General features: G+C 35.4%; 2 protein-coding genes and 1 long non-coding RNA gene across 3 annotated transcripts; 2 read left to right on the forward strand and 1 right to left on the reverse strand.

Annotated features, from left to right (window-relative positions):
* The first annotated feature begins 598 nt into the window (after positions 1-598).
* Positions 599-1,951, forward strand: LOC110783860 (probable pectate lyase 22). The gene is made up of 3 exons (XM_056826444.1): positions 599-849; positions 946-1,043; positions 1,331-1,951. Exons 1-3 carry the CDS (start codon positions 728-730, stop codon positions 1,336-1,338), a joined length of 228 nt encoding a protein of 75 aa, XP_056682422.1. The 5' UTR covers positions 599-727; the 3' UTR covers positions 1,339-1,951.
* Positions 1,952-6,303: 4,352 nt separating this feature from the next.
* On the forward strand, positions 6,304-8,704 carry LOC130459603 (uncharacterized). Its single transcript, XR_008919119.1, has 5 exons — positions 6,304-7,774; positions 7,857-7,942; positions 8,075-8,119; positions 8,236-8,307; positions 8,399-8,704. It is a non-coding gene; the product is annotated as an uncharacterized lncRNA (long non-coding RNA).
* Positions 8,705-10,942: 2,238 nt separating this feature from the next.
* LOC110783871 (histone H3.2) lies at positions 10,943-11,620 on the reverse strand. Its single transcript, XM_021988255.2, has one exon. It carries the CDS (start codon positions 11,515-11,517, stop codon positions 11,107-11,109), a length of 411 nt encoding a protein of 136 aa, XP_021843947.1. The 5' UTR covers positions 11,518-11,620; the 3' UTR covers positions 10,943-11,106.
* Positions 11,621-11,937: the final 317 nt, after the last annotated feature.

Genomic DNA, 11,937 nt, shown 5'->3' on the forward strand with positions numbered 1-11,937 from the left:
GTGGCTGCCGTGTGTGTGTGAGTTTGTGCTCATGCGTGATTCCTAAATCTACAAGAGTCAGTGTATGATTAAATTTCTATTCCTAATTGGATAAACTAATTAAATAGAATTCATGTAGGATTCTAATTTCAATTAATTCGTATCCTACTAGGATTACGATTCCTTTTCCATAACTCTATAAATAAAGGCCTAGGGGTCATTATTTATATAACAAGTTTTAAGTATTCAAAACTAAGATTTTTAAGCAGAAAAATCAGCCAATATTCTTGCCTACCTAACCGAAAATATTAGAACCTTAAGGGCGATTCTAGTTGGTCAATCTTAAGGAGGATCCGGACGTGCTGTGGACTATCTACGGAGGGACGACACTTGGAGTCCTAAAGACTTGTTCTTGTTCGGTTCGGGCGCAGCTAGGGAAGGCACGCAACAAAGAGTATGCATCTAAACTATGCTAAATGATTATGTGTAAATAATATGTTTCCTGGCTTTATGGTTTTTCCGCATGATTTATGAACTGTCATATGAATCATAACCTAACAGTCTATTCGTCTGACATAAGGTGAACAACATAATCATCCATGGCATTCACATACACGACTGTAAACATGGAGGGAACGCGTATGTCAGGAAATCACCAACAATTTGCGGTTGGAGAAGCAAATCAGATGGTGATGGCTTGATTGACGCCATTCGTGGCTCTACCGCGATAACCATATCTAATAACTACATGACAGATCATAATAAGGTCATGCTCTTGGTACATAATGATAATTATAAACAAGACAAGAACATGCAAGGTACAATAGCTTTCAATCATTTCGGAGATGGCCTTGTTCAAAGGATGTCGAGGTATATATAAAATAATGGAATGATCTATATTAATATGTATGATTAATTTAAGGTTACTGCAATCTTTATATATTTCTGTTCTTCCTCTATTTACAGATGCAGACATGGATATTTTCATGTCGTGAATAACGACTACACTCAGTGGCGAATGTATGCCATAGGAGGAAGTGCAGGACCAACTATCAACAGTCAAGGTAACAAAGTCCTAGCTCCTGATAGCCGGTCCAACAAAGTGGTGATTCTTCATTCTCTGATTCCCAATTCTACAGAAAACTAATAACTTATACAGATGCAGTTCTAAATTTTACTTGATATTACATGAGTTCATATCCAAAAAACTGAAACTGAACTGACTGTTTTTTTCAAAATATAACAATAAGCTTATCAGCAATAGCCTATTTCTTTTTTAGTAGACTCGGTCCGAGATGACTTGAAATAAAAGAAAATATATGAATATGACTAACCAAATGGCTTGTAACAGGTCACTAAACGCGAGAAGGCAGCAGAAAATGAATGGAAGAAATGGAATTGGACATCAGAAGGTGATTTGTTTATGAATGGAGCTCGATTTGTAAACTGGTCGTGTTTGTAAGGTATGGCAATGTGGTAGTGGGGTTGAATGGCTTCACATAGAACCTGATCAGTACTAAACAACAAGGTTTTTGTATTAAGCTATCAAAGTTTGTGTCTTATGCTATCAAGCTATAAAACAACAAGTTTTATGTCTTAAGATATCAAGCATTGCCATTTAGAATATGATTTATTCTAGGTGTTTCTGCGGCTTAAGCTATCTAAGCTTTTGCCAATTTTTATTAATTGGATTTGCTGTAGTAGTGGATAAATTTATGGGCTTTCTTTGCATGAGCGCAGTCTAATGGTATTTGTTATCTGTTATATTGGGTTCAAGTTTGAGGGACACTCGCAAGAAATTGCATATTTAACATCATTCATCTGAATGTTGAACCTTAATTTGATGCTTTTCTTCGTAGTTTAAGCCATTGTAGAAGTCGTTCTCTACTTCATGACGCCTACTTCTAGACTTCGGCTGATATGGTCATGCGCTCTACACTCTCTCTATTTTTGGTGTTCTCATAAGGTCAAATGTGCTTTATTTCTTCCATCTCGTCAATTTGATATTTATGCCCCCTCAAGCTCAAAAAATATATTTTATAAAGTTTTTAGAATGTAGTATAAGTGAGGGTAAAAGAACTGGTTGAAAGGCAAGGTAAGGGCATTATAGGAATCGACTTTTTAATTATGCAATAGATCATATGGCAATAAGCAGAGAGTTATTAGAGGACGGGAACAGAGGGGGGGGGAGGGGAGGGGATGGGGGTTATCATTTGTTAATGTACTAACTAACTAACAACACTAATTCAATATGATAATTTCCTTCAAAAAAAAATGTTATCAGTAAATTTAGATTCCAATCACCATTTTGATAAAATTCCATTTAGACTATGATTCATTCCATGTGTAGATGATTTTATATTGAGTAGCTTTATAATTTGTTATGTGTTATATGTGTACACAAGAACAAGTATGTGTTGTCCTATATTTAAATGATGTATAGTGTTCTGTGATTTTTTGACATTTTGACAGTCCTGCAAGCATCCATTTTTAGGATCGCGCCTCCTTCAAAAAAAAAATATAAAGAAGTATTAGACACTTGTTGATTGTATCTCTTTTTGGTTGAAAATAAACAATTTTGTTAATGAGTGCAGTTGCAACAAGACAGCACAAGATCTGTACAGTATATATACCATATCCATTACATTAAACTTTCGTCTGTCCTCTCCCGCAGGCTCCAGGGGTTGCTGATTCAAATGCCACTAAGTACTCAGTGAAAGTCCTGCCTGTAAGATTATGTTATAGTCCTTTAGCTCTTAACCTCTTCATTTCGTTGAATTGTGGTGTATACATGATGTTGTTTCTTACAATATTCAATTGACAAAGAAATTGAGCTTTAACCTGGTTTAGTTATCTTTTTCCATGGGTTTCTACTAATTGACCAAATATTAAGCTTTTCAATGCCCAAAGTTAAATCTTTACATTCTTGTTGCTTGCTACTTAACAACAACACACAAGAATCATATTTCTTAAGCAGTTAAGCCACAAGAATATATTATGTTTAATCAGGTCATGCTGCTTAACTGATATCAAATCTGTTTATCTTATACATTTACAGTTTAGTCATGTCCTCAGTAATTATGGATTTAGAGAATTTTTCAAGCGCTGCGGAATTCAAATCTCTAATCAGGAGTAAGCTTAATGAGGTTATAGTTCTGAGATGTCCAGTTCTTGTTGAGCTTCACCAGGAGTGAGCTTAATGAGGTTATAGGCCTTTTCTAAGTTGCTGAATTCACTATATCATAATCACAAGATTAGAGACCCTTGAGATTTTTTCTGAATATTTGACTAATACTTTCTTTGGGGCGGAGAAGCTGAATTTAATTATTGTAAAAGTATGCAACACTGCCTCTGCCACCGGAAACTGAATTTTCTGTCTCTGCGATGTTGTCCAGATGGGCTTTTTCGTGTAGATTACACGCAATTTTAACCTCTACGTGAAGGAAATTTACCTGGTGAATCCTTGTGCTCTAAAAGGTGGTAGTATAATTATTAAGGTTGTTGTATTGGGTGTTAATGTGTTATGGTTTGGTTCCCTTTTTAATACGGAGTATTTTTTTTGGCAATTGCTGGGAATGAATTAGAAAATTGTTAATTATGATGCTGAAATTTATGAAGATGACTTTCTTTCACCTTTTTAGCTCTCCTGTCTACCTTTAGCTCGGAAACATCTCTCGTTAGAGTGCTAAAAACCCATTGCTCGCTGGTTCATGAAAAGGAAACATGTAGTAACTTTGGTGGCGAGTGATTACATAGACTTTTTTTTTTTATCTTGCTTTTTCAAGTGGTTTATCAACGTTTTGCAGTTTTTCTTGGCATCCTTCTACTCCTTGCTTTGAGTTTATGTTCCTCATTTCCTCCATTTAAGAGTTTGCCTATTGCATTTAACGACAATCAAAAGAAAAATACATGAAACAATTGCATTTGCTCTTCTCTCTTTCTCCTCTCATCACTGTTCTTCTCATCTTGTCTAGCAATGTGATTACAATAACAAAAATCTGAACTAGGTTGCTTTGTTTACTTTGTTATTTTGATGTTGTCACATTTCTTCCCAACCTTATTTATGTCGGGCGATACTCAAACAAGTGTAATTTAAAACTCCAGTGCGTTAAGTTATAAAGTTCCCTCGCTTGTCCATTTGATGTTTACATGTAAATATTTTGAGGATATCATGAAAATGTTTGTTTTTTAAGTGTTTCATAAAATTATCGAGAGTCGGGTGGTAAATTTGTAATGTCTACAGTGGTCTTCAAAGTTAAAATGAAAATTTGTAAATGACCTATGGTGTCTTTTTTCTATTTCATAAGTCTTTTCCGCTACTACAATCATATCAATATAACAAATTATAATTTTGCAATTTATATTAGTTATAGTTTTATAAAAAAAAGTTTCACTACCTTGGGGGACGTATATATATATATATATATATATATATATATATATATATATATATATATATATATATATATATATATATATATATATATATATATATATATATATATATATATATATATATATATATATCCACGTGTCGTCATTGCTTAGCAAATGATATAACGTCATGTCATGTGCACATGTTACACATATTTTTATATCATTAAAATATATTGGTATTGATGCTCGAAGTCATGATCTTGCTTTCATTGATGTAAAGTTTTAACCACCACTCTAATTCATCAACTTATGACTTGAAATCAATTAAAAAAAAATATATGTGTGCTATCAATGTTAACAATTTAATGTCCAATGTTTGAGTAACCATTTATGATAACAGAAAATTGTTCAATTTTTCTTTATATACTCAAATCATATAAGTAATTTTTTTTTATATATAAAGTTATTCAAATCTTACATGGAATTGTTACAAAAATGTAATAGAAAATAGGAAAAAAACATTGTACTTAATTTTTAGCTGACCTAATATGTTCTCCCACAAAAGGTGTGTAAGTTTGTAACTCAAACTAAAATTTGTAATTTAAGAAATTTCTTGTAAGGTACTACGTATAAGTGAAAAACAAAACATCCAATTTTATACAAATCAAGTAAATTACTCAAAAAAATCGTTAACCACTTTTAGCTCTTAAAACAATATACTACTCCGTACATACGTAATGCACTAATGCTCCATACACGTATTAAGAAAATGTAAGTTATGATGTAAATCTTTTTCCACTATTTACTATCCTAAATTAAATCTATATTGGCCACTATTGTCGTGCCATTTGTATTGCAGAGAAATATTATAATATTTATATATATTATTAAATTTCCAAGGCAATGCATGATATATATCTCTCCACGTGTCGCCATTACTTGGCAAATGACATGACGTCATGTCAAGTGCACATATTGCACATATTGTTATGTCATTAAAAAAAATATTGGTATCGATGCTCGAACTCATAATCTTGCTTTCATTGATGTAAAGTTTTAACCACCACTCTAATTCATCAACTTATGACTTGAAATCATCGATCAAAAAAATTAAATATACGTGTTATCAATATTAACAATTTAATGTCCACTGTTTGAATAACCATTTATGATAACAAAAAATTGTTCAATTTTTCTTTATATACTCAAATCATATATAAGTATTTTTTATTTTTTAAAAAATTTATTCAAATCTTACATGGAGTTGTTACAAAAATGTAATAGAAAATAGGAAAAACACATTGTACTTAATTTTTAGCTGACCTAATACCCACAAAAGGTGTCTAAGTTTGTAACTCGATATAATATTTGTAATTTAAGAAATTTCTTGTAAGGTACTACGCATAAGTGAAGAACAAAAAATCGAAATTTATACAAAGCAAGTAAATTACTCAAAAAAAATCGTTAACCGCTTTTAGTTCTTAAACAATATACTACTCCGTACATACGTAATGCTCCATATAATGAATTTTACAGTATATGTCAGTGAAGCCTTTTTGTAAAATAATTTTTAAATCATGTAAATACACGGGACATTGCCGGGCCAATATCACTAGTTAATTGTTACTCCATCCGTTCCTAAATACATGTCTTGTTTCCAAAAATAGTGTTCCCTTATAAGTGTCATGTTTCCATTTTTTGACGTGCTAACTTTACCATTATACCCCTTAATTTACCAACAATTACACAATATACCTACTTTACTTTATTATTTTGCCGAAAATATAACAAAAAAAAATTTAAAAAAAATTTATTTTTTAAATGGGAAAGTCAGATTTTGGGAGTTGGGGTATTTATGGGGAAACATAATTGCCCCCCCCCCCCCCATAAATCTCCCCACCCACCTCATTTCATCCGTATCTATCTCTCTCTCCTTCACTTGTTCAACTTCTTTCTCTCATTTCCTCCATCTGTTTATCTTGTTTCTCTCTTTTCTCTCTCTAGAATCTGAAAAATCTCCCCAATTTCTTCGGTCTCTTTGATTAAACCCTAGAAAAAATCAAATTCCTCTATTAATTTGTGATTATCTCGCTTAGATCTCTTTGAAATATCTCTGAAATCTCTTTGAAAACTCGATTATGTGTTGAATTTTTTCGTTTTCTTGAGTTTGGGTGTTGGATCTTGTTTTCTGGGTTTTCTGGGTTGTGGATCTCGTTTTCTGGGTATGGATCTTGTTTTCTGGACTTTCTAGGTTGAAGATCTTGGTTTTGTGGGTTGAAGATCTTGTTTTCTAGGTTGATGAATTCAAAGAAAACTGAGAGTTTTCATGGGTTTTCTTCTCCCGGTGATAACGTCGCCAAGACGGAGACGTACGAGTAAGAGTTCACCGAGGAACACTGTGATCTTGGCGAGTATTGTGAAGGCGAGCACAATTACAACCGTGAATACCTCCGGTATTTACACCGGATATACGACTCTATCTGTGTACAGAGACGTACGAGTAAGAGTGCACCGAGGAGCACTGTGATCTTGGCGAGTATTGTGAAGGCGAGCACAACTACAACCGTGAATACCCCCAGTATTTACACCGTATATACGACTCTATCTATGCTTCTCCTTCTACCGGATCTGAAAAAACAGTGGAAGAAAAACCACTGCCGTCGCCGCCGTCCCCTGGTGGAGGGTCAAAAACCTTAATTCCTGATGTTGAGGTTGATCAACCACCACCAAAGTACCCTGGTGGTGAATCTGAAGGCGTGCATGGGGGGGGGTGTCTGAAACCTTAACTTCTGGGAAACCACCGCAATCAGTGGTGGTGAACGATGGTCCCAATGACGGTGGTGAAAAATCGAAGCGTGCATTCTCGAGGTCCTAACTGCTTCGGTGTTGCATGTCTACAAAGGGGAGTTTTCTCTCTCCTCTCTTTCTCTCTCTATTTCCGACTTTCCCCTTAATTAGCTAGATTAGTTATTGTTGAAATTGCAGGCCAACAAGAGATCCACTAGTAAAAAAAGCATCAAAGGTGGCTAGCCATGGGTGGCCCTTATACAATAAGCGCATCCTTTGATGAAAAATAAATAAAAAATCCAAAATCGTACGTCCCGTGTTTTTGGAAGCGCAGCTTTTGACCAAAAAACTTGTTTTTGTCTCCACTTCTCTTCTTCCTTTCGCTTCTCTATGCTTCCCTTCCCTTCACTTCACTTCACCGTAATTGGTCGACTTCACCGGCGACACGAGCTCACCTTCTCTTCACTTCACCGGAATTTTTCTTCCTTTTTCGTTGTTCTTCCTCTGCTCTTCTCACTCTTCCGGCAATTCTCGACACTCACACACTCACACACACACTCGCACCGACAATTCTCGACAAGACCACTACGCAACACCACCGGCAACGCCTGAGTTCGTCTCCCATCCCAAGGTAGGGCGTAATTGCTTAATAATTTTAGTTAAATTAACTATTTAATTATCAAGTAAATTAATGTGAATTTTTGCTCTTCCAGTGACCGGCCACCGGAGGCGAACTCGACGGTCGTTGAGCCACCTTCGACCACCGCACTCCTTTCTTCAACCTCTTCATTCAGATCTGGTATGAACACGGACCAATTACCATGTTTCATTATACTCTTTTATTGCTTAGTTATGTTTTAATTCTGACATTATTGAAGTAAATGCAGTGCATATATCTACTAAACCCTTTCCCTTATTCTTATTACTGCAGGAATTTGTCTTCAAAAGGTCTAACTGGAGAAATATTAATCCACTTGTGAGTAGCTCTTGAAAATTCCATTGATGAGTTATAAGCCTCAAGTTTTTAATATTTTTTGCTGGCATTTTCCGGTTTCTGATGCTATACATTAACGTGTTATGTGTATGTATCAGGAATTTATCGTATAATGCCCTTACAGGGGTAATTCCTGAATCTTTGGCTCAATTTCCATCCTTACAAGTCTTGTAAGTTATGACCATCTAAAACCGATACTCGTAATTGAACTGTATTCGTATGCAATACAAGATATTAATTTAGGTTGACCCTTTATTTCAGCGATTTGAGAGAAAACCAGTGGCTCAATTCCTGTTGCACTGATGGACAAAGTTAACAGTAGCTCTTTGTCATTGAGGTTTTCGTATTTTCTATAAGATTCTTTATATTCTTTTCTTTATGGATGCATTTCTTAAGGGTTCTAATTTTTTCTGACTAGAATAAAGATAAAACCAGATCTTTGCATTTTCAGTTTGGATACAGATCTTTGTACTTCAATTTCATGCACTGGGATTAAGAAAAAAAAAAGGCATAATGTTTTGCCTCCTTTGGTTGCAAGTACTTCATTGTTTGTCATTCTAGTTGTTGTAGTTGTATTCTACACACGTAGATGGAAGAGAAATAGAGGTATATGTATCGTTCATATACGTACCCTAGCACTCCCGCAGAAAGTCTACAGCTAACTTGTAGATATAAAATTTCTTGGGGACTGTTTTGAAATGATTTTGAGTTTTTAATTTCTTTGGTACAATATATATATATATATATATATATATATATATATATATATATATATATATATATATATATATATATATATATGTATGGTAAACTGAGATAAGGGTGAAATGTACAGCAGAAATGTACAGCCATGGCTCTGCTGTTGCTGTTGCTGCTGTTGGCTATGCTTCTGTACTGTTGTTGTTTCTTTGGTACAAAATGCGTACACCTTGGAGTTGCACTCTGATCCCCTTTTCGCCTGCACCTCATATACAAAATTTGAAAACTATCCAACTTACACTCAAAAATCAAGGTGCAAGGCTCCAACCTACAGTCCAAAACCAAGCAACAAGGCTTTAACATACGCCCCATCAACCTACACTCCATAATCAAGCTATGAGGCTTCATCATACAGTTCACCTGCAGCTTATACCCCAAAATCTGGTGACAATGCAGAACCATGCACCCCACATGCCTACACCCCTGAGTCTAATGACAATGATCCAGCATGCACCAAAAAGGCTTACACTCCAAGTTACTAATCCAAAATCAAGGTTGTTAAGAAAATGTACGTTGTGATGTAATTCTTTTTCCACTATATACAATCTCTTAAGATTTTATTTAACTTTATAAAGTTCTCTAGCCAGCCTCTACCATTGTTGGAAGTGTATTACAGAAAAACATACTCCACATGTATTAATTGGGAAAGTATTAATATTGGTTCCTTGAACAATCTTTTGATCCTTGAACATCCTTCTATTTGTCATTTCAAAACCATACGTGCACAAGTAAATATTCATTAGTCGTAAGCAATTACAAATTAATTTAGACTTGTTATGCAAGTGTTTAAAGTTTCCTCATCTAGATCGCTCTGCATTCCAAACCACACAGTGACACAGCCATAGCCTCTGCAACATTTTCCTTCCACTCGGTCTTTCGCCTCCTTACTGCAACATTAGTACAAGTGAGCAAATTAAATTAAGTGTATGTAAAATCACAAAAACTTTCACTCAATTGATTTGGGTGTAGAGATAGATAAAGACTAGAATGTAAATGGTTGAGTTCTAAGTTAACCAGAGTAGTTATTTGTCCTTGAGTTACTCGAGTTCAAGTTGATTTACATGTTCAGTCGAGCTAAACCTGACAAACTGATCATTTCTAAAACTCCAATGAATTTGGATATGGGTATATTATTTCACAGTAGATTTGACAGAGACCAGTTTGTATTGTTCAGATGAAATAAGAGCAAGCATTAAACCCATTTCAATAAGTTGCAGCAGCACTTCCACATTCATGAAGAACGCTCAACTTGCCCACTATGCTGCTCGAACTTTGGAATTCAATGAAATGCAAAAATGAGAGGCAGTAACTGTTAATTCAAGCTTGAATGTTCAGCATCCCCGACAAGGCTAAAATCCTGAAAGCACACTCTATCAGCTAGCAAGATACCACCTTACACGAGCATAGTTGACTATCACGAGTAAAATACATGTAATAAATTATGCAACAAAATAACTCGTTTGTCAACTATAATCTCCGGTTAAATTTATTAAATAAGGAGTAAAGAATAGGAATTAATCTAGTTGAAGCTTCGATCTTAGTCGTGTTGTATCAACATTCAATCTCCTGCCAGTTCCAAACATAATATCAATTGCCTCTTTCCTTTCCACATTACCAGCACTAAGCGACCATAAGCTAAGCTACATTGTACACCAATATATAACCAATCTCCTAAGTACTAGAGTCCATTATATAATCATCCAAATATCACGCTCAATTGCATGCAAGAGAGCCTAAATTCATAGAAGCACCTTCAGTCCTTGACAAGTCAAAAGTGTACTAATTGTTGTTAACCATATCTGCTTCAGAATTAACAAAAACAAGCGTGGAATTGAAAACTGCTCAAAGTTACAGATCAAATCTAAGTTCACATTGATTCTTTCCTCATTTCTGGTTGTCACTAGATCGTAGTAAGTCTGCAACAAATATGCAAAAAAACTATTATCATACTCAATCATATATTTCAGATCAACAATTCCAAATTTCAGATTCAAATCAATGGAACAATATAAAATAATCTTGGAGATCAATGGAATTCAATCAGGATTAACCAAAAACAGATCCATATATTCATCGACTAACCACCACATTACACCACTAACTACATAATAGATTAAAAACTACCTTGATTCAAGGTTGTTCCAACATACTACACTACCAAACCCTAACGCCCTAACCCTAGAGATTCCAATTAAATTGAAACCCTTAAATTAAGCCCTCTCACCACGGATCCTCCTAGCAAGCTGAATATCCTTAGGCATAATGGTCACTCTCTTAGCGTGAATTGCGCAGAGGTTAGTATCCTCAAAGAGACCAACAAGGTAAGCTTCGGCGGCTTCCTGAAGAGCGGCGACGGCGGAGCTTTGGAAACGGAGATCAGTTTTGAAATCCTGAGCGATTTCTCGGACAAGCCTCTGGAATGGAAGCTTCCTGATGAGAAGCTCGGTGCTCTTCTGGTACTTCCTGATTTCACGAAGAGCCACGGTTCCTGGCCTGAAACGGTGGGGCTTCTTGACTCCTCCGGTAGCTGGGGCAGACTTACGGGCAGCCTTGGTGGCGAGCTGCTTCCTTGGAGCTTTTCCTCCAGTGGATTTCCTGGCAGTTTGCTTGGTTCGTGCCATTATTAGAGGCGGAGATTTAGGAGAGATAAATGAAAGGGGAATTTAGGAGAGAAAATAGCTTTTAAGTTTGGAATTGGAAGTGAAGAAGGCGGGGAATGGAGATTTGTAGGAGATATTGGGTTTATAAAGGTGGGGAAGGAAAGAGGGGACAAAAATGAAAGGATCTAGACCGTTTATTGGAAAACTATCAAAGGGGGAGGTTTACTTAGAATAGGATTCACACGGATTGAGGACTGCGGATCGCTGACGTGGAAGGATTTCGCGCTCTACCCAAATCGCAGAGTTTGAATTTTCGGAATTTTTGGTGGTACGCTTTCCAGTTTTGAGGTTTTGAGGTATTTCACTTTGGGACTTTTGACAAAAAAAGTCGTTTTAAATTATTGGTGGTTTTGTACTCCCTTTTTTACACTAATATAAACC

Source organism: Spinacia oleracea, chromosome 4, assembly GCF_020520425.1.
Source record: "Spinacia oleracea cultivar Varoflay chromosome 4, BTI_SOV_V1, whole genome shotgun sequence".
In the NCBI taxonomy this organism is placed as follows: Eukaryota; Viridiplantae; Streptophyta; class Magnoliopsida; order Caryophyllales; family Amaranthaceae; genus Spinacia; species Spinacia oleracea.

Coding starts and splice junctions, on each gene's coding strand:
- LOC110783860 (XM_056826444.1), top strand. CDS start 728: ATGACAGATCATAATAAGGTCATGCTCTTGGTACATAATGATAATTAT. Junction 850..945: donor CTTGTTCAAAGGATGTCGAG/GTATATATAAAA, acceptor CTCTATTTACAG/ATGCAGACATGGATATTTTC.
- LOC110783871 (XM_021988255.2), bottom strand. CDS start 11,517: ATGGCACGAACCAAGCAAACTGCCAGGAAATCCACTGGAGGAAAAGCT.